The sequence below is a fragment of the Drosophila obscura genome, unplaced genomic scaffold (genome assembly GCF_018151105.1).
Source record: "Drosophila obscura isolate BZ-5 IFL unplaced genomic scaffold, ASM1815110v1 contig_179, whole genome shotgun sequence".
Classification (NCBI taxonomy): Eukaryota; Metazoa; Arthropoda; class Insecta; order Diptera; family Drosophilidae; genus Drosophila; species Drosophila obscura.
Window position 1 is genome coordinate 8054935 of NW_024542766.1, and position 22623 is coordinate 8077557.

The following is a 22623-nucleotide window of genomic DNA, read 5'->3' on the forward strand; positions in this document are numbered from 1 at the left end:
CGATTATAAATCTTTTTGGAGCCAATCGTGCAATGATCTTTTACCTAATTATATATATGGAGCTAAATATTTAACAAAAAAGGTTACCATATACCTTATTTTAATTAAGAAACAGATGAATTATACGTAACGTCTACCCACTTTTTCAGCGACCGGTAGACGTTTAGAGAATAATGTTATTTAATTCCAGTTGTGGTATAAAGATTCCATGAACAGCAACAGTTATTCAGTCTGTTAGAAACGTGTCATTTAACTGCAGACCAGACCCAATTCATTGCTTCTTCGTGACTATTTTCTAGATCAATATCCTCTTAGGACGATGATCAGTGTGTGCCTATCATTCAGGAGAAAACAGCTGTTCTATCCTCTCTCTTTGTTTTGCCTTTGATTAATGTTTACTTTGAATCATTTGCATACGGAATAACAAATTCAAGACTGATAAGAAGTGCAATTTGAGTTACAGTTACATTTACCCCCAGCAGGGGTCTGGAAAGGCTATCGCCAACGTGTTTGTGTTATTTATTCGAGCCGAAAAAAAAACAAAAATTATTGCCGGAGCGTAAAAAAAGTGCAATGCCGCCTAACGACGCGTCCCACGGAGGTTTTCTTATCGCAGTTGCTGACGTCACAGTTGCTTTTACCTAGGCCTAGGGCCCACACATAAAAATATTTAATTCAAATTCAAGACTTCAGTTGAAAACGAGGCGTCGTGCGGTGCGGTTTAACTGATCTGATCTGACAATACAAAAAACATAAAACACAAGCAGTGAGCATAGAGCGCAAAGTGGCTCTCTTTCTCCCTCGTTCAAGCTCTCCGTTCACTTAAACAGACTGTGCTCTCACTCTCACTCTCTGGAAACGCTGCTCAACACGTGGGCGAGAAAACGGAGAAAGAATTATAAATTATTTAAAAACGTGATTAGTTTTTGTTCTTATCGGCCAGAAATATGTCGCATAGCGTCTTGGTCATTGGCAGCGGCGGACGGGAGCATGCCATCTGCTGGAAATTGTCGCAATCGCCGCTGGTGAAGCAGATCTACGCCCTGCCTGGAAGCTTTGGCATCCAGCAGTTGGAAAAGTGCCGCAATTTGGAGGCCAAAGTCTTGGATCCAAAGGATTTTGAGGTAAGTTAAGTTGAATGATTCCCGCAGCGACATTGAGTTAACCTTCGCCAGTGGCTTACAGTTACAGTGTGTTTATTTGCGTTTTAGTGTGTTGTGTGTGTGCACTCCATATGGGGTGCAGCTTAAATGTGGAATATTTTGATTATTTTTATTGCCTCTGTGATACATTTTTATGGCTTCTTGGAGATGAGATCTTTGAGATCGCAATGTATATTTTTATGATGCCCGAGAACGTTTTATGCTAAGCCGCCGACCAATAAATCCGCAATCGAAACGATCTTAAAGCGGATCATTCCATTGCATTGCGATCGCCGCTAATCGGTTTAACTTTAACCCTTGAGTGCGCCTTGGGGTTGCCATTTGGGGCTGACGAAAATCGTGGCAAATATTGCAAATTGAGATTACTATATGTAGAACTGTGTGATGCAAATCTGTCAATACGTTATCAATTGCAGCTTGACTTTGCATGTATTATTCGAGGTCTAGCAGCTTAACATATTTGTAATGCCTCTAATTTGATTTCAATCATATTTGTGTCTGTCTTTCTGAGTGTTAGATTGATAGATTAAGTGTAATTAACACTGCTGCTTGAAAATAGCGAAAATATACTCTAAGTTAGTAGATATGTGGTTGTCATGGGACCGGGGATTGTTATTTAGTAAATAGTTCATCGCAATCGCAATAAGATAATAAAATATTCTGGCTGGATATTCTCCAAGCCTTATTCCAATCATTCTGCTGCAAACTATACACAAAGCGATCGCAGCTCCAATTATAGAATCTCCAATCTAAAGGTAAATTGAACATCTGTCATGTTTAATCATCAGTTTATCAATATCAATTCGAAATTCAGAATCAAACAGCAAACGATTATTCCATCATGCCCAGACATTGTCTCACGTTAGCGCCTTCTTTTGAGACAGACAACACAAATAAATAGAAAATTGTAGCCTTTGTTCTTTGTTTTCACATTCTAGCTTATGTTTTGCTTAGCACTTCTATATTTATTTATTTTTGTCGCTTAATTAATTGTTAAGATTGAAATTCACAGATTTGCATGGTGTTCTATTGAGACCTGCCCCCCATCACCAATCACCAATCACCGATCATCGGATTATCGACGTCTCGAACCGCTTTGTCGCTGTCGAAGAGGTCGCAATGTAGTCGCATCCGAAATGGTGGGTGGATGGGTTAGATAGATGGTCTTTGGTGTGGAACTCGGACGGGAACGGGGCGTCGTCTGATCCTGGATATTCCTGCTGTAGACATTAAAAGCGGCTGCATCGTGGGCCACTGGCTTGAGCTCGCCCGTATAGTAATCCTTCACCTGATACGGATGCGTCCGAATGTACTCTAGGGCGCGCAGGATGTAGTCCGGCACCTTGGGAATGTGATCGCCCACAGGATGATAGCCCGTCTCATCGGCCACATAGCTAACACTGATCACAGATCCTTCGGGGGAGGTGTAACTGGAGCCGCCCTGAACGGAGACGCCACCGAGGCCCTCCTGGGAGGCGGAAATGCCATTGGATGTCTCATAGGCATAGCGATAGTTACCATCCCGCTCCACCTGCAGATCATTCTGGAGTGTTTTCGTATTCCTATCCGAATCGGGGATGTAGGCGGCAGCCCGAACCTCCAGCTGCTGCTGCACCACAGCCAGCACTCCAAAGAGACTCATCTGCGGGGTAGAAGATTGATCGATTATAATCCATTCTCAGTTCATTTCGTTTCGCCTTTCGGTGACTTACAAGCAAATGCATGATGGGAGTGGAGCAGATCTCTCTGGGTTCTATCGTCTTTCGAGTATCAAGTGGAACTGTTTGTCTGCTGCTCGTACGCTTTCGTTTATATATCCATCCGCCTCGCCAGCTTTGATTTTTTTTTTTTTGGCAATATTTCGCCTCGGAAACCCAGTTCCGAAACATCAACGACGAAGCTCGTCATCAACATCATCGTTGAGGCGGCGGGGCTGCTGCCTTAGTCAGTCATAAATAAAATGATTTTATTTCTTATAAGTATTATTTTATATAGGTATCAACGATGTTATTTGTCGCCGCTGCAATTCCTAAAGTGTGGGATGGTAAAAATACATACATATCCATACATACATACATATGTATACATACATACAATATTCGTGAATGGTTATGCCCTATTCGAAGGTTGGGGCACTTACACTTACAATTTGATATGTACATATGTATGTATATTGTGGCTGATCTTGAAATACTTACGTTCCCAAGGAACTCGAAAATACCATGGCGATCGTTGACACTGCGTGTGTCCTTAAGCGGGTTCCATTGTGGAATACCAGACATAAAAGAAAGCTGCCCTTTAAGTGGAGAAAATTATGATTGAATTTATAGATCATCAAATAACGTAGGGACTACTCGGGACAAGTCCCACCTTATGGCTTCCTTCTTTCTTCATAATTGCTTATGTTACTTTAAGGAAGGAACTTCAGGTTCAGACATACATATGTGGAAGAATTTTGCTACTTTCGGCTCAAAGTTGTAATAAAAGTTGCACGGGAAATGGCATTCCAATTAAAGAAAATCTTCAAAAATCAACAGCTCAAAGGCCATTTATGGAACACCCCCAGACAACCCATAATCTCAATCAATTAATTTAACCACTCTCCTTGGATTTTATATACAGACTTTTTTGTTTGTTAGTTATTCTTAGAAATTGCATAGCACCATAAATGATGAATGAAGTGTTATCTTTAAGCATATATTCTGATCATTAGACACAAACTTTATCAAAATTACGCGTACCTCTTCCATATTTTGATACTTCTTTTTATTTGAATTTTTTGTTTGCTTATTCCAAAAATAAAAACCCGTCCCGTTCGACTAATTCACCAAAGCGTATCTAATTCCCTCCCCAAACTTTTTATCCGCAAACAAATGTATCAGCATTCTTTCGCCATCCCCCCAGTCCGAATCCCAGTCCCCCCGATTCCCATTCGCTGGCTCCCCCACTTAATTTGCATATAATACAGTAAATCATGAGCGCACTCTGTAAAGCATAAAGTCGAAAACGTTCTAACCAAATTTGGCAAGTGGTCGCGACGCTCTCTCAGGTCAGAGATTCCGAATAAAATATAAAGAAAAAAGTCTTCCAAGACCTCTCTTACTCTGTTTATACGGAGTGAATTTCATGATAAACAGTCCGTACATAAACCAAGTGGCAAAACCAAAAAAAGCAGTTGTTCAAATTTCATCTGAAAGCAAGAAAAGAAAACCAGATAAAATATGCAGCAAAAAGAATGAAAATGGAAAAAAGAGATACCTTTGGATATAGAAATGGCGGAACTATTTGGAAGAAAAACATCTAAATAAAATAAATTCTGCTCGATCTGGCAGCTTCTACTTTATTAATTTCACGAATTCAGCCTCGCATAAACATAATATATTTATCTGTCATAAGCCTTCATCTACGAGTAGATGGTTAGACGGTTTGCTTGCCTTTCGCTTCATTCTTCTTTAACGCTTAACCTTCGTTACGGGAAATTAAAACCTTGACCAGCTTCGCTCTTAATTTGGAAAGCCAAATAGCTCTTAAAAGACGTCATATTTAGCAGCCACTTGGAGAGCCGGAGGCCGTGTGAACGTTCTTGAACTCTCAGGAAATCGGGATGATTCTTTGCCAAGTGCTAAATGGTCTGGAACGTAGACGACTGCAATTTCAACTCTGTGTGTTCGGTGACTCTGGTGTTGTGGGGGTAAACCGAATTTCTGCGTTGGCGCCAATTCGAATTAGAACTGAGGTAACGAAGCCCCAGAAAACCGGACCAGAACAGCCCCGGATTACTTTGGTTGGTTGACATGGCACTGCTCTGACATAGCTGGCGCCTTAGTCAGTCGGAGTCGTTGATTTCGTTGTTGATCCACACGCTCGCTCACGTTTGCCCGATCGAAAGACAATGCACCCTGTGTCGTACCGCCAGAGAGAGAGAGAGAGAGAGAGAGCCCCAGTTTAATGGCAAAACAATTAGGAAGGCATTTAGTATTTTGGCGACAAATTGGCGAATGGAACCGGTTGAGTACTTAGAGGAGTGTTATCTTCCATTCGGGGAATGTGGTTACAAAAAAGAGATAGAGAGGGAGAATCCCCCCCAAAGAAGATGCAATATGATCATGACCCGGTTAGATGTTAGATGGGGGAAATCCAATTATGATCTCTGTTGATTGGGGATTGTTTTTTAAATGCAAATTGAATTCAATGCAAATTCTGAAATTCTTTGAGGGCAGGTAATGATGGAGGGATGGTGGAAGAAGGGTTATTAGAAGACTTGATCCCATTAAGAGTTAGGGAATGTTTGAAGAGTAGGAAAACCTCCCCCAAAAATAGGATAAATGTCTCAAGATGAAGAGATTAATAAGATTATAATGAAATTCAAAGAAAATTTTAATAAAGAAAAATTCTTAATGAAAGAGTGTCTTATAGATATTTCTGTTTTAAATTTGTTTCATACAATTTCTCCCTTAAAAATTGGTATTAAAAATCTGGTTTGAGGGCGGAGAATTTTTCTCTGATACTGTGTAAATCTGTTGCTAATATTTTTCATCAGTGTATCGTTTTATAAAGAATAAAGCCGATGTCTAATAAATAACTCGATTTTGTGTTGAATTTAAATTCCAACGAAAACGGTTCTTCGGATTATAATCATCACACCAAAAATTTGTATTGTATCTCAATTAATTTTAAATTGCATTATTACTTGGCTTGGCTAATGGATACCTGTATCGTTGTATATAATGAATAACCCGAATATTTCAAATGAGATGAAAGAAATATATAGATCGAAAATTTGCATGATTAAAATATATGTGTATTTTTTAAAAGAGTAATATTTAAAAATTTTTCCCATAAGAAATGTAGAATGTTTTAATGAAATATGAGGGTAAATATACCTACTATATTTTAATTAATCTCTTGAGCTTCATTAAGATGCTGCAAAAATGGATTGAAATTGGAAATTGACATGAAAAGTTTGGTTTTTTAATACAAAAAATATTTTAAAAGGAGGCACAGATTTATGAAAAACTGCAGCAGCTCTCCAGATCATCAATAAATCTTTTATTCCACATACTCGTACTGTATATGCAAATATTTAATTATAAATCATTATTCCAATCTAATTGTAATATATTTATTCCCCTTTGTTCCTTCAGGCCATTGCCAAATGGAGTAAGGAAAATGAAATCTCTTTAGTGGTCGTTGGACCGGAAGATCCCTTAGCCTTGGGTCTGGGTGATGTGCTGCAAAAGGAGGGCATACCGTGCTTTGGCCCCGGCAAGCAGGGGGCACAAATCGAGGCGGACAAGAAGTGGGCCAAGGACTTCATGCTGCGCCATGGAATACCAACAGCTCGATATGAGAGCTTCACGGATACGAACAAGGCCAAGACGTTCATCAGGAGGTGAGAAACGAATCTCTGTGAATGGAACTAAGAGTAAAATAAATCATTCCTTTATTTGCAGTGCACCCTATCAGGCTCTGGTGGTGAAAGCCGCTGGTTTGGCTGCAGGCAAGGGTGTTGTGGTGGCTAACAATGTGGAGGAAGCCTGCCAGGCGGTGGATGAGATACTGGGAGACCTGAAATACGGACAAGCTGGGGCCACCCTTGTCGTAGAGGAGCTCCTCGAGGGCGAGGAAATATCAGTTCTAGCTTTCACCGATGGAACGAGTGTCAGGGCAATGCTGCCTGCCCAAGATCACAAGCGTCTGGGCAATGGAGATACAGGACCAAACACCGGAGGAATGGGAGCCTACTGCCCGTGTCCTCTGATCAGTCAGCCCGCGTTGGAGCTGGTCCAGCGTGCCGTGCTGGAGAGAGCCGTTCAGGGTCTGATCAAGGAGCGCATCACCTATCAGGGTGTGCTCTATGCGGGACTCATGCTGACACGCGATGGTCCCCGCGTCCTCGAGTTCAACTGTCGCTTCGGCGATCCCGAAACGCAGGTGATTCTGCCGCTCCTCGAAACGGATCTCTTTGAGGTGATGCAGGCCTGCTGCAGCGGACAGCTGGAGAGGCTGCCCCTTCAGTGGCGCAGCGGTGTGAGTGCCGTGGGTGTGATCCTTGCGAGTGCTGGCTATCCAGAGACCTCCACCAAGGGCTGCCTCATCACGGGTACGGTTTGCCAATGCTCCTTCCTGATGTAAATACAAATGTTCTCTGTTTTCTAGGACTTCCTGATCTCAATACACCCACTCAACTGATATTCCACAGCGGTCTGTCTGTAAACAAACAAAAGGAGGCCCTCACGAATGGCGGACGTGTTCTCATTGCCATTGCTTTGGATGCCAGCCTCAAGCAGGCGGCTGCCACGGCCACAAAACTGGCTGGCACTATCACTTTTGCTGGCACTGGCGCTCAATACCGCACGGACATTGCCCAGAAAGCCTTTAAAATGTAATTGAAAAGAGTTTTACTTGAGAGAGGGGTATGGAAAGCAATTCAGGGGGGATTGATTCCCTTAGTACAACGTTTTTTTTATTGTTTTCCAATGCCTCTAATAAAGTACTTTCTATGCACCTAACTAATATATTCTTTTTCCTATTCCACATCAGAGCCATTGCCACGGCGCCAGGCCTCAGCTACAAGGAAAGCGGCGTGGACATTGATGCAGGCGATGCTCTCGTGCAACGCATCAAACCATTGTCGCGTGGCACCCAGAGACCCGGTGTCCTTGGCGGTTTGGGTGGCTTTGGTGGTCTGTTTCGGCTAAAGGATCTCGACTACAAGGAGCCCGTGATTGCAGAGGCCACGCAGGGTGTGGGGGCCAAGATCCAGTTGGCCCTGCAAAACGAATTGTATGAGAATATTGGCTACGATCTGTTTGCCTTGTCTGCCAATGATCTGCTGGAGCTGGGCGCCGAACCGGTGGCGTTTCTGGATTACATCGCCTGTGGCAAGCTGCATGTGCCACTGGCCGCTCAACTGGTCAAGGGAATGGCCGATGGCTGTCGGGATGCCAAGTGTGCTTTAGTGGGTGCGTATCAGTTGATTGATTTGAGGTTTGATCTTCACTATATATGACATATATTCCATGCAGGTGGCGAGACAGCGGAGATGCCCTCGCTCTATGCACCCGGACAGCATGACATGGCTGGCTACTGTGTGGGCATCGTGGAGCAGTCCCATGTCCTGCCACGCTTCGATCTGTACGAGGAAGAGGATCTGCTTGTGGGTCTGCCCTCCTCGGGCCTGCACTGTGCTGGCTTCAACGAGATCCTCACCCAATTGGCCGCCTCGAAAGTGAATCTCAAGGAGTGCTCTCCTGTCGGCGGGGGCAAGCATGGCCTCAGCCTGGCCCAGATCCTGGGCACGCCCACTCGTCTGTATGTGCAACAGCTGCTGCCCCATTTGCAGGCTGGCAACCAGATCAAATCTGTGGCCCATGTCACGCATGGCCTGCTGCACGATGTCCAGCGCCTACTGCCCGAGGGATTCGAGGTCACTTTGGACTTTGGAGCAGTGCCAGTGCCAGAGGTCTTTGGCTGGCTGGCGGGACAGCTGCAGCTGAGTGCCCAGACCTTGCTGGAAAGGCACAACTGCGGCATTGGCATGGTGCTGGTCCTACCGCAGAGAAGCCTGCTGTGGCGCACATCCCTGCCGGGTGCCAAGGTTCTGGGCGTGTTGAATCGTCAAGTGAAATCCTCGGGAAATGCTCCCCGCGTGAAAGTGCGCAACTTTGTGGAGCAGCTGCAGAAATTGGCCGCACCCTTTGGAGGTTTGGGGGAATCCCAGCTGCCGGAAGAAGTCAAGGATCTGCCGTCGACAGAGGTGAAGGCGACGCCACGCGAGGAATGCTTTGAGAACGCCGTGGGACGTCGCCTGACACGCGTGCCCACTCATTACCACGATCCCATACTCATTTTGGGCACCGATGGCGTGGGCACCAAGCTGAAGATCGCCCAGCAGACCAATCGGAATGCCAGCGTGGGCATCGATCTGGTGGCCATGTGCGTCAACGATATACTCTGCAATGGAGCCGAACCCTTTAGCTTTTCCAGCTATTATGCCTGCGGCAAGTGGCAGGCGGACTTGGCTGCGGAAGTCAACGCTGGCGTACAGGAGGGTGCCAGCCAGGCCAAAAGCAGTTTTGTGTGTAAGTTGGGCGTGGTGTGGATCTCTCTCCTGCCTCTCCTTCCACATATTAATTCCATTTCTGTATCCATCGATAGCCTCCCATAGTGCTGCCCTGCCACTGCTGTACGAACCGCAGGTCTATGATTTGGCTGGCTTTGCTCTGGGCATAGCCGAGCGCTCGGGAATCCTGCCGCGCCTGGAAGAGATTCAACCCGGCGATGTGCTCATTGGCTTGCCCTCGTCGGGTGTCCACAGCAATGGCTTCAGCCTCGTTCATGCGGTGCTCAATCGTGCTGGCTTGGGCCTCAACGATCGGGCGCCGTTCAGCGAGAAGACACTGGGCGAGGAGCTTCTGGTGCCCACCAAGATATATGTGAAGGCATTGTCCTCGCTGCTCTCCCGACCCAACCATGGGGTCAAGGCACTGGCGCACATCACTGGCGGTGGCCTGAGCGAGAACATACCACGTGTGCTGCGCAAGGAATTGGCCGTGCGATTGGACGCCAACAAGTACCCGCTGCCACCAGTGTTTGCCTGGCTGGCAGCAGCTGGGAACATCAGTTCCACAGAGCTGCAGCGGACCTACAACTGCGGCTTGGGTCTGGTTTTGGTGGTGGGAGCAACGGAAGTGGATGGCGTGCTACGGGAACTCCGCTATCCACAGCGCGCGTCTGTTGTGGGCGAAGTAGTGGCTCGAAAGGATCCGAAGAAACCCCAGGTGCTGGTCCAGAACTTTGAGGCATCGCTGGCGAGAACCCAGAGGATCCTATCTCAGCCCCGACGACGCGTTGCGGTGCTCATCTCAGGAACAGGCAGCAATCTGCAGGCCCTCATCGATGCCACTCGTGACTCAGCTCAGGGCGTGTACGCGGAGATTGTGCTCGTGATCAGCAACAAGGCGGGCGTCTTGGGTCTGGAGAGGGCCGCCAAGGCGGGCATACCCTCGATGGTCATCTCGCACAAGGATTTCCCCAGTCGCGAGGTCTACGATGTGGAACTAACGCGCCATCTCAGGGCCGCTTGCGTGGAGTTGATCTGCCTGGCGGGCTTCATGCGCATACTCAGTGTTCCCTTTGTGCGCGAGTGGCGTGGCCGTCTGATCAACATTCATCCCTCACTGCTGCCCAAATATCCGGGGCTGCATGTCCAGCGGCAGGCCCTGGAGGCGGGCGATACAGAGTCCGGGTGCACGGTTCACTTTGTCGACGAGGGCGTCGACACGGGAGCTATTCTCGTGCAGGCAGCTGTTCCGATACTACCAGGGGATGATGAGGAGATGCTGACCCAACGCATTCATCATGCCGAACATTGGGCTTTTCCACGTGCATTGGCGCTGTTGACCAGCGGTGCCCTGCGCCGGGTGTCCGAGGTGAAGAAGGATGCGCCAAAGGACGGCCAGTGAAGACATTTAACCATTTAGTTTTAGTAAGTTTTGATGCCCTCCAAGGGATTACTTTTATTACTATTTTTGGCTAAGACTGCAGGCATTCCATGTTTTTATAAATCATATAACAAATTATTCAAAATATTTAAACGTATTTCTACAAACTAATATCACCGGGGGATGGAATGGGGATGCTTACGTATCCCAATTCCAATCACAACAGACGGCTTATCAGATCGGATAACAAGCTTTTGAACGCCTTTTCCGACTGTCTATCCTTCGCTTTGCATTGGGCTGCAGGACGCGGCTGATTCCGTTTTAAATCTGTCTCCTTAAACACGATTGGGGCCTCACGGTCCAGGCGATAGCGAAAGAACTGATTCTTGAGTATGGGCACAATCAGATTGTATTTGTCTATCAACTTGTTCAGCTCCTGGACTTCATGCTCGTGGTCCAGGGAGAACCTTTGCCAGGCGGCCTGCTCGTCGGGAAGCTGTAGTGGCCAATCGCCGTAGTAGACGCGCTCCTGGCGAACTTTCAGCAACAGTTGCAGCCGCGCATCGCGTATCTCCTTGCTGAGGGTGATCCATTCGGGAATGAAGCCATTGTCGAGCATTATCCTGTTCAGTTTGTGTGTGGTAAAGTCCAGGTAGGGATTCTGCGACTGGGCGGAGGACAGCGGCTTGCCCGAGCCATTGAGATTGTTGAAATCGCCCATAGACATGGACTCCTGGATGAGATCCTCCACTACACGATCAATGCCGTATTTGGTTTTGATGGCGTGCTTGCGAAAATGGGTTCCCTCCTTGGACATGAGGGTGCTGTCACCGGCGGCCGCCTTGTCAATGCGATGCTCGAGGACACGCTCTTGGGCCTTCATGGCGCGCACCTGCTGGTACTGCTTCTGGCGCTGAAAGGGTGTGCCCAAGCCAATGCCCTCGTTGGACAGAAACTGTCGATGTTGTGGCGCCGTGTGCTTGATGTCAAACTCCATGGCCTGCTCCTCGTCGTCCGGGATGTTGCGCCGACCCTTAGTGAACTTCTCCTGCAGCATCTTGAAGGCCTCGTCCACCTGCTGGAATCGTTCGGCACTGGCCTCCTCGCATCCAGATGGACGCGTTTCACCAAATCCAAGTACGCCTGACGCACGGTGTTCTGGTCCGCCCCCTCGCAGACTCCCAGGATGCGAAAGCATTCCTAAAATGCAGTATTACATGAGTTAATGCGTTGCAGCGGATCCAATGAAAAGTTTGCCAACTTTCAACATTTTGTAGTTTTCAATAGCTGCCAATCTGTCAGTGTGTTGGCAGGAATTTGTAGGCTAAAGATATCCAAACACAGAACAGATAGTGGAGGATCAGCGCCTGCCGGCGGACCGCCCGATACTTGCCGCGTGGATGCCTTCTTTAAAGTGGCCAATCTGTATGGCATGCAGGAAGTCGAGTCGGCACCACGCCTCTGGAACCTCATGAAGCTTGCATCGAAATGCCTTGATTTCATCGACAGAAATTCTCACGATTTGGTCCTTTTCTGTTTAGATTCAATTGCTTTCTTGTGGATTGGATTAAATTCGAGCACGAAGAACAAAAATCATTGTTGGACTTCTGTAAAATGTTACATTTTGTGGATCTTCACTCTTTGACCAAATTCAGAAAAAAATGTTCTATGCCGCATCCCATGCATTTGTGAATTGGCTCTGGCTCGCTCTGTAATAATAAAAAAAATATATAAAATGAAAATAAAAAAATATATAAAATGAAAATTTTATTTTTTCTCTTATTTTTTCTTCTTTTTTTTTTGGCCTCTTAGTTTTTCTTTTTGGGGGGGGGGGGAAAAAAAATATATGTGTGTGGGGGAGGGGGAGGGATACCTACATCGCTGCAACTTATGAACCGACGATACAATCTGGCCAATCTTCAAATGTAATCGGTAAATTTTAATACACTTGTAGCAGTGGGTATCACATGAGTTGGAGGAATAGTTGTTTTTTACTCGTCGCCCTCCCCCATCCACTTTTAATATTAACGTATAAAAATATAGGAACATGTGAGATATATCGCTATCTGTGGGACACAACTGCCAATCTTCAATGTAATCCGTATTTTTTATTCCCCGGCTCCTTTTTCCTGGAGGGTTTTTTTTTTTTTCCCCCCCTTTTTTTTTTTTTTCCCAAAGGGCGGGTTTGTTCTTTTTGGGGGCGCCCCCCTCCTCTTTTCAGTCAGTATATACATTTTTTAACATAATTTTTTAGAATTTTAGAATTAAAAAAAATTTTTACATTTTACATTTTTTTTCTACATCTCTTATCTATATCTACAATGTATATTGGCAGTTGGGCCCGCAACCTTAAAAAAGGTATTTTTTGTTCATTTTTTTAATTTCTTAGGTTTGGTCTAGTTTTTAAGAACAATACCTTAAACGACGCCTAATTAATGCACCTATACACAAAAAATAGAGTTCTCCTGAGTTTTTAAAGTCAAAATTTCTTTAAAAATACCGCACAAAAATCATCATTTTTGCATTTCAATGCTTTATATTTCCCAGACGGTAAGCTGTAATCACAAAGTGTTTGGGCTTAACTTCTAGCTGTTTTAATTATCTTTTCAAAATAGCAAAGTTCTTTACAACCAGACGTAAGATTCTAGAGCTATGTGAAAAAAAGTTCTGCCATAGAAAAAAAAAAAAATATCAAACCATTTCTAAGCCCCAAATCTTTAAGAAAAAGTTCGTTTTGTTCCTTGAGGAAAAATCGTGTTGACTAGTGTTTTCAATGGTTTTTTCATTGTTTTTGATTAAATCCTTGAACTTAAGAACAGTATTAGGTTTTCAAATAAGTGCTTTACTCCGAAAATTTACAATTTCATTACCAAGTTCTTAAAAAAATGCTCTTCCTTAAGAGAGTCCTCGAAAGTCTCAAAGCCTTAGATTACAATAGCGTAAGCTTTGTTAGTTGACTGTCTTGATTTTTCTCTCCCATTTCTTCAAAATTAAAATTGTATTGACTATTCATTTTTTCCTATCTGAATTAGTCAATTAAAGGAAAATAAATGTAATTTCCACAATCTTCGATATAAAATATTTTTCCTGAAATTTGTTCTATATTAGGCTGAGATATATTTTTGTCAAAATTTTGTTCTATTGATGAGAAAATTCCCAAAAAGGAAGAGTTTATGGGAAATGTAAAGTATGAGTGGTACGACCGAACACCTGGTTTTAACATCTGGCAGAATAAGAACCAAATGGCGGCCTGGTTTTTCTGTATCGTGACGTCCTCGCTTACTCATTCTTCTCTCTCTCTCACCCAAGTAATGTGAGCCCTCTATCGGCGGAGAAGGAACGCTGGAACGGCGTTAGTGCGAGAGACGAGACAAAGAGGGCGCTTACGTAAAATTACCGGAATGACTCTGCAATATTTTCAACAGTCCGCACTTGTATTGTAAAACTCTCACATGCGAGTTCGTTAGTGAATGTTTTGCGATACGAAAATGTCTCACTCGTACACAAGCTCGCTTGCGAGCTCGTTTGCGAGTGTTTTGCAATACTAAAAGGATAGCTCATTTTTGGCTCGTTTACGAATGTTTTGCGATACAAAAATGAATACTCGTACACAAGCTCGCATGCGAGCTCGTTTGCGAGCATTTTGCGGGACTCTCGCAAAAGGCATGCTTCGTTGGTTTTCTGGGTGTATATCCGCTCATTATTATCGAATATACCATCTTAAAAGGAAATTATTATTGGAGGGATATATACAATATAAGAGTTTTTTAATATTGGGTTGGTAAGCGGTTTGCAAAATTAACTTACACTTATAAAGTGAAGGGTATATTTCGACAGCGCCTTAAAAAAACGTATGCATGTGCACACATACTGTCGTCGCGACGCATCGTCTCGGCGAGTGCTGCCGATTCCGCTTTTTTCCCCTCAAATCTGGCTTTTTTTATGAACAACTGCGGGAATAGTTTGGCAATTGCGGGAAGCGGGACTTCTAGATTTTTTAGAATGTTATTTGGCTTTTTTCCGCTTTTTTTTTTATTGTTGCTTGAATCAAAATATTATCATCTCTATACCATTCTACCATCCCTATGTGCGTGAAAGTGAATGTTAACGTATAACAATTTGTGAAATCCCTAAAGAATATAAGCAGAAGTGCCGCGATGCTTGGCTTAAAAGCGATGAATTTAAAGCTTTAGCAAGAAAGGACCATACTGATGAGCATAGGGTGTACTGCAGCTATTGTAAAATCACAATAATAGCCAAACTCGTTACGCTACACTGGATGATGAATTCGATTATTCATTGGAATCATCTATTTTTGTTCTTTTAGTTGTTTACCCAAACACAGCAGTAAACTTAAGAGAAGAAGTTCAACGATTACATAATGTTGATTTGTTTGATCAGTACCGTGAAACTTTTCATAATAAGAGACAATAAAATAGTGTTTCAAGATGATCCTGTAGAGATAGCGGAGGAATCGCGAGGGCCTATGGTGGAAGGACCCGTCTATTTTCCTGGTTTGGACGATGGATTTTTAGATGCCTGTCCAGTTAGTACAGCACGAGGGTTTGCCACAACGCGTTGTGGCACAACCGTTGCAACGGTTATAGTAGCTGATTCTACTGACGTTGAGATGGACCGTGAAAACGGAGAGACTTCACCGGATTATTCGAAAGTTCAAACAACCAGCACATTTGATGAACGCATTATTCGTTTATTGAATACTAATGCTGACTTTCGTGGAGTGAAGTGCACCCGACAGTGCCTACCGTCCTTCCCATACTATATGCATTTGGCTCCGTTCTTAATCCGTGGACTTAGAATAAAGTTGGGGAAAAGGCCAGCAAGACCGCAATGGGTGGTCTATAAACACATCCTTGATTTTGATGGCGAATATTTTGTTAACTACACTACTCGACAAAATTGAACTTTTGATTTAGGCTGTGAACCAAAATGACTTTTTCTGATAGATTTTTCTTGGTTTTTTTCAAAGAAGAGCACATTTTTCACTTAACTTTAGTATCTATATTATGTTAATAGAACTTTGCAGTTCTGAAAAGCTGACAAACGCAACTATAAATCCGACCCAGACCTTTTGTATCTGCAGCTTAACGCCTGGAAGATATTAATCTTTCAAATTCAAATTTCATCATTTTTTGCGGTGTTTTTTTTTTCGAAATTTTGACTTTAAAATCTCGGGGAAAAGTCGAAAAAAAAAATTATTCTTGGCCAACATTTTTGGTTTTGGATAGACGCATTAATTAGGCGTCGTTTAAAGTATTGCATTAGAATCTATGGATAAACGGTGGAGCTAAAATTCGTTAACCAAACCTCAAAAGTGAAAAAATAGACAAAAAACTTACCAAAATTCAACCCCTTTTCGTGGGCTTTGTTTCCAATTGGCAGTTGGTCCCGCAACCTTCCAGAAAGTATTTTTTGTTATTTTTTTTTACTTTTCCGAGTTTTTAAAGTAAAAATTTTGAAAAAAAGACCGCAAAAAATGATGAACTTTCAGAACTGAAATTTCTATACAACCAGATATAAAATGCTTAAGTTATGTGAAAAATAGAAGCACTGCCTCTGAAAAAAAAACCAAAAAAAAAAAAACCAGATTTTAAAAAATTCTTTAAAAAAAAACTACACCATAAAAAAAAACAATAATTCGTTAAAAATGTTTAAGCCCTCGAAATCTATAAGAATCTAAATTTTGGGCCACAGCCTAATTCTAGAGTTGACTAGTGCTATCAGACAAATAACAATCATAGCCAAGGTTGGAAAACCATTATAGCAGTCGCCCTATACAACAGACCGGGGTATAGTGAATTGATAACCGATCTTGAAAAACTAACTAACTCAATCAAACAATTTTCAGGGAATGCACCTATAATTATTGGGGGAGACTTGAATGCCAAACATCCAAGTTGGCATCCACCGATATTTAGTATTCAGCATATCAATACAAGTGGTAATCGGTTATATAAATGGCTGCAAAACGAACCGAATTTAACACTCTATCCCAGCGCGGAGCCAACAATCTTATATTGTCTTTGACCCATTCTGGCCCTTCCAAACTTCAGAAAAACCTTTATCCTACAAACGGACTCAAGTGATTGCGGTCTTGGAGCGGAGGAAGATGCAGATGGAGAGCATGTAATTTCCTACGCAAGCTGAAAAGCGAGGAAACAAAATACTACAAAATACAGAGAAAGAATGTCTTGCCATCTACTTGGGGATCCACAAGATGAGGATGTACCTCGAAGGGTTCAGTTCGTTGTGATAACAGATCACTCAGCCCTGAAATGGTTGAATTCCGTTGAAAGTCCATTCTGCCGAGTAGCAAGATGGGCGTTGGGATTGCAACCATTTACATTCGAAAATGAAAACCAAAATCATTGAAAAATGACAATCAATGAAAATCAACTTAAAAATCAAAAACAATAAAAAAGTCAAAATTAAATAAACAATAAATATTTCTACAAAAAAAAAAAAAACCGAAAAGTTAAGAGTGAATAGGAAAAACAAAAACATATGTGGACAATAAGATCAAAAACAAAATATAAATGTGGAACAAAAGGGAACAACATTAATGGTATAAACGGCCAGTCTTTCTCAAGAAAAAAGCATGGCCCAAAGGGAGTGTGGTAAGTGGTAAGCCCCGAGCCGAAATTTGCAATTTACATAAAAATAACAATAATGATATTGATGTACAGTCTCGCATCGAGAGGCGCAATATAGTGAAAAAATTAATAATAATACGACAAGTGACGTGGTTTCCGGCTACAGGACAAATAACAGCATTATTAAAAGACAAGGGCCAAATAACTGCAAGGACCTACCCTCAGGCCCAACCCCAGATTCATGGAGCCGACACCAATATTGATGCCAACATTGATCATAACTATTATTACGACTGTGATGATGGCAAAGATGATACCCAAATGGTCAAAATAAAAGATCTAAATCAAATCAAATCAAATGCCCAGCTAGAGCAAGCATTGATTGATATACAAGAGAAAATTAATAGCCATGAAAGCAGTATGGATACTGAGTCTGAAATGGACTTTGAATATACAAACAAACTCATACTCACGAATAGAGACAGTAGTAATACTTTAATACTTAAGAGAATATCACAATTGGAGCCACCCCTTAATAATTCATCATATCCTTCATTTTATATAGGTTTTTTCTAAAAAAAATACTTTTTCCTATAATCTACAAAAACACACATTAAATATTCAAAATAAACAAATCATCAAAACATCATAAACATAAACAACATAAAAACATGAATGAGTTATCATTAAAAAATACGAAAGCCCGGATAAGCTCCAAAGCCCAGGCCAATGTTTCTATGTAAATATTCATGTTTTTGACCTTGTCACTCAGAACTATTCAACTATAGAACTATAGATACTTAAGCTGTATCACAACAAGCCCTGCTATATACCGTCCATTTGGAATGCATTGGTTACTGTGCTAGTGCGTACGATTCCTCTACATTTTAATTTTTGCTGCCTTCCTTCCTACTCGGAGCGCATTATCCTCCGCCTTTTCCGCCGGCCAACGCCGCGCATTATCCTCCGAGACCATACCCCGAGACGACCAGCACACATCGAGTAGCCACGTGCGGCCCTGACGACCCTGAAGGAGGGCCTCGAGGACGAGCTTGTAACCACCGCTAAAGGCACACCAAACTCTGTAATTTTAAGATCAATAAAGATAAACACCTACTTTTGCCACCTTACTCGTGTCGCCTTATTCTAGATCAAGATGCCTTTTCTTTCAGCTACCACATTCAGAGATCAAACAAATTTCTGTGAACCCCGGCGCGGCGAGCATACCCCGGCCAAAGGGCCGTTACAAAGTTTTTGTCTGGAATTGTTGCAATCAATTTGCAAGTGATTTCAAATGCCAGAATATCTAGCATTTTAATCCTGTACAATTTATATAATTTGCCTCTTAGAGGCCAAAATTCGAGGCACTGACGAAGTATTAAGATTTTCCGTGTTTTCTATTGGTTGTCAAAAAAAATAATAAAACAAGGTTAACGAAAAAGATGAGGTTTGTTATAGACTTTAAGGATGTGGGAAGTCTGGTTGAGGTACCTTTGAAATAGGGAGAATATTTTGTTTGGAAAACACACACAAAAAAGAAACATAAACATGGATGAGAAAAAACTCGTTTAAAATTTCAAAAGATATACTGAAAGTGCACTGAGAAATTGGCAGTATTGAAAAGTAGTTGTGACCGCATAGTGAAAACACATAAATACACAAAACCAAAGATGGAAGACATAAATATGACTCAGTTAGCCGCCGCTAGTCGCAACCGTGAAGTCGTGGTCGATGAAGGCGATGATGAGTGCGACATGGAACAGGAGCAAACCATCACTTTCACACAACTGGATGGAATTCTGACAGAATTACAACCCTTGAGAGAAAGAAACAATAGTGTGGAGAAAATTAATAATGAGCTAATGGGCTACAAGCCTAGCCAGCTTTACCAAGACCAAGCAGATACTTGAGCTTAACTAGATCAAATACTTTACCTATACTCCAAAGGAGTTAAAACCATATACTTTTATAATTATGAAAATCCCGCTTACAGTTTACAATGCCGAAGAGATCAAGGGGTCGCTTGAGGAAAGTCTTCCAGGAATAGAATTCACCACAGTTAAGCCTTTCAAAGAAAAATTCTGGCTGGTCCAGACTGAGTGGAACGTTGATAATATCAAGAGAATAGTAGCCCTTAAAACCCTACTTAGTTGTCGCATAGTGATTGAGCCACTTAGGCCCAATAAAAACTCAATACTGCAGTGCCACAACTGCCAACGGTTCTCGCACGTTGCGAGCAACTGCAAATTGGCCTACAGATGCGTCATCCAAAAATCGCCAGAAAATTAAAAAAATGACATAAAATGCATTAATTGCAGATCATTCTAGACTTTTTATTTCAAATGTCCATGGCGTAATGCAGCTCAAATGCATTTTTTAAAATGTCAATTCACTCGTATCTCATTAAAAGAGATACGAATTAGATAACATACTAGCCATACACAAACCAGACATCATGCTCATTGCTGAGCACCGTCTCAACGGACATCAACGCACTACTCACCTCTATTGACATCAACGGACATCAACGCACTACTCACCTCTATTGAGGAGCAATCCCTTAGCCCCATCATTGCTGCAGGAGATCTGAATGCCAAGCACCCAAGCTGGCATCTCCCCGAGCAGAGCCCAGCACATATAAATACCGATGGACGAACGCTCCACAATTGGCCAATCGAGCAACCAAACCTTATCTTATACCCCACTGCTGAACCCTCTAGAAGGAACCACACTACAGGTAGACACACTTCCATTGACTTCTTCATATGCTCAACAGAGCTACCCGTTGACTGGGGAGAGGGACTTAAGATAATAAGCGACTACACGACAGACCATTTTGGTGTTGAGCTTAAGCTACGCCTTGGCTGCTTTCAGTTAATTAAGCAGGGCTTGCAAGTAGTCAAAAATTACATGCAAATCAACATCGATAACACTACTCGACAAAATCGAACTTTTTTTTTCCTCAAGGATCCAAACCTACTTTTTCTGATAGATATGGAGATTTACAATTTTTTAAAGAATTATGGCTTTTTTTTTATAGCAGAACTTTTTTTTGAAAAATTTTTTAAGTCTGGTATTTTTTTTAAAGCTTTTTTCAGAGGAAGCGCTTGTTTTTTTCACATAACTCTAGTATCTTACGTCTGGTTGTAAAGAACTTTGCTATTTTGAAAAGATAAAACAGCTAGAAGTTAAGCCTAAACACTTTGTGATTACAGCTTACCGTCTGGGAAATATAAAGCATTGAAATGCAAAAATTATGATTTTTGTGCGGTATTTTTTACGAAATTTTTACTTTAAAAACTCAGGAAAAGTCGACAAAAAAATTATATCCTGTGTCCTCTATTTTTTTGTGTATAGGTGCATTAATTTGGCGTCCTTCAAGGTATCGTTCATTAAAATCTATGGATAGACTTTGGAGCTAAAATTCGTTAACCAAACCTAAAATATGGAAAAAATGAACAAAAATTTCGAGAAGTTGGTTCTCCCTCTTCTCTTTCTCGCTATGTAATAGCTCGGTCAAATTTCTCCGTTCTTAACGCTCAATGCTATAAAAACTACCTATCTCGATGCAGGATACGATTTTCACAGGACCCCAAACAGTTTTACAGCTTCGTAAATAGTAAGCGTGGAACGTCCGAGCATCCATCCTCGCTATCATTTCTCAATATGTCAGCAAACAATGATCAGGCAATTGCCAAAATTTTCCAAACAACCTATTCTAATGAAATCTACTCAGCCGTCTCCATACAGTTTACCAAGGTCGAACGGCATTTTCAGCCCCTTCTTAAATTAAAGCTCACTGCTTCATGATCTTCGACTAGTTAAGCCGGTGTTTTCACCAGGTCCCAACGGAGTACCCGGCTGTGTACTCAGGTACTGTGCCGACGCTCTGTGTGGACCCCTGCTTAAACTATTCACCCTATCCATTAACTCTGCATGTTCCCCCCCATCTGGTAGGAATCTTTTATTATTGCGCTTCATAAGAAAGGTAGCAAGTCTGATGCAAATAATTATAGAGGTATATCTAAGTTATCCGCTATTCCTAAAATGTTTGAAAAAATTTTAACTCCGCACTTGCAACATCTCTGCAAATCACTTATATCTCCGTCCCAGCACGGATTTATAAGGCGACGATCAACAGCCACAAATTTATTAGAGTTTACCTCTTTTATCATTAAAGGCTTTCAAGGTAACTTGCAGACGGATGTCATTTACACTGATTTCAGCAAAGCATTTGATTCTGTAAACCATTCCCTTCTAGCACAAAAACTTGACCTTTTAGGGTTTCCGCCTAATCTTTTGAGATGGATTTCTAGCTACCTTCGTTATATGTCCTCTTCAAAAACTCATTCTCTTCACCTGTTAAGGTTACTTCTGGAGTACCACAGGGCAGCCATCTACCCCCCCTACTATTCACATTCTTTATTAATGATCTGCCTTCAGTATTAACAAACTCTCGAGTACTCATGTATGCGGATGATGTTAAACTCTGTGTCCAGTTTAAGGACAATTCATTTCACTCTCGCTTGCAATCCGATCTCAATAACTTTCAGTCATGGTGTCGTGCAAATATGTTACACCTAAATGCCTCGAAATGCAAAGTAATTACATTTCATCGCTCCAGCCCCTTTTGGGCTCCTTATAGCCTCTGCGGTGGTTCTCTTGAGAGAATTACCTTGGTTGATGATCTTGGTGTTAAATTAGACCCAAAGTTAAAGTTTTCTGAACACATTTCTACCATGGTAAATAAGGCCATGGGCGTGCTTGGGTTTATAAAGAGGTGGTCAAAGGAATTTGACGACCAATATATAACGAAGACTCTCAACATCTCGCTTGTTCGTCCGATTTTAGAGTACGGCTCTTGTGCATGGTGCCCCCAGTACAAAGTACACCAGGACCGTATAGAATCAGTCCAGAAAAACTTTTTACTTTTTGCTTTGCGTGGCCTTAACGGGGTGCAGGTGTGAGACTGCCATCTTACCCTCGTAGATTGCTTTTAATAAACCTTCCAACCTTAGTTAGTCGCAGAAAAATGCTTGGGGTGATTTTATGCACAACCTGATCAAGGGTGACGTAGAAAACCCTGACTTGTTGAGCCACATAAACTTTACGATTCCTGTTAGATCTACTAGAAACTTTATTTCTTTGTTCCTTCCGCTTTGTATATCGAATTATTCCTTGCACGAACCATTTAGGGTCCTTTGCTCGGACTTCAATTCCCTCTACCACATAATATCCACTACTAATTCCCTTCCTCTTCTTAAATCACTAATACTAACATACCTTTCCCGTAATTAGTACTATTTCTTAGCTATCTTTGCATGGTTAGGCTTTTGAGTTGTGTTTTGAGTTTTGAATTTTCCTCGAATTTTAATTTAACACCTATCTTTCCTGCATGCT

General features: G+C 42.4%; 3 protein-coding genes across 3 annotated transcripts; 1 reads left to right on the forward strand and 2 right to left on the reverse strand.

The window, feature by feature from the left end:
- The first annotated feature begins 682 nt into the window (after positions 1 to 682).
- On the forward strand, positions 683 to 10756 carry LOC111076460 (trifunctional purine biosynthetic protein adenosine-3). The gene is made up of 7 exons (XM_022370269.2): positions 683 to 1124; positions 6308 to 6555; positions 6617 to 7266; positions 7323 to 7548; positions 7707 to 8128; positions 8192 to 9247; positions 9324 to 10756. The coding sequence occupies exons 1-7, from the start codon at positions 948 to 950 to the stop codon at positions 10628 to 10630; spliced, it is 4086 nt and encodes a 1361-aa protein (XP_022225961.2). The 5' UTR covers positions 683 to 947; the 3' UTR covers positions 10631 to 10756.
- LOC111076461 (pupal cuticle protein) lies at positions 2084 to 2979 on the reverse strand. Its single transcript, XM_022370271.2, has 2 exons — positions 2876 to 2979; positions 2084 to 2805 (listed from the first exon to the last, which is right to left on the reverse strand). The coding sequence occupies exons 1-2, from the start codon at positions 2885 to 2887 to the stop codon at positions 2239 to 2241; spliced, it is 579 nt and encodes a 192-aa protein (XP_022225963.1). The 5' UTR covers positions 2888 to 2979; the 3' UTR covers positions 2084 to 2238.
- LOC111076482 (dnaJ homolog subfamily C member 28) lies at positions 10636 to 18536 on the reverse strand. Its single transcript, XM_041592428.1, is given in 4 exon segments — positions 10636 to 11722; positions 11725 to 11809; positions 18137 to 18305; positions 18451 to 18536. Coding segments are annotated over 4 exon segments (1236 nt in total). The 3' UTR covers positions 10636 to 10826.
- Positions 18537 to 22623: the final 4087 nt, after the last annotated feature.

Coding starts and splice junctions, on each gene's coding strand:
- LOC111076460 (XM_022370269.2), top strand. CDS start 948: ATGTCGCATAGCGTCTTGGTCATTGGCAGCGGCGGACGGGAGCATGCC. Junction 1,125..6,307: donor TGGATCCAAAGGATTTTGAG/GTAAGTTAAGTT, acceptor TTGTTCCTTCAG/GCCATTGCCAAATGGAGTAA. Junction 8,129..8,191: donor TGCCAAGTGTGCTTTAGTGG/GTGCGTATCAGT, acceptor TATTCCATGCAG/GTGGCGAGACAGCGGAGATG.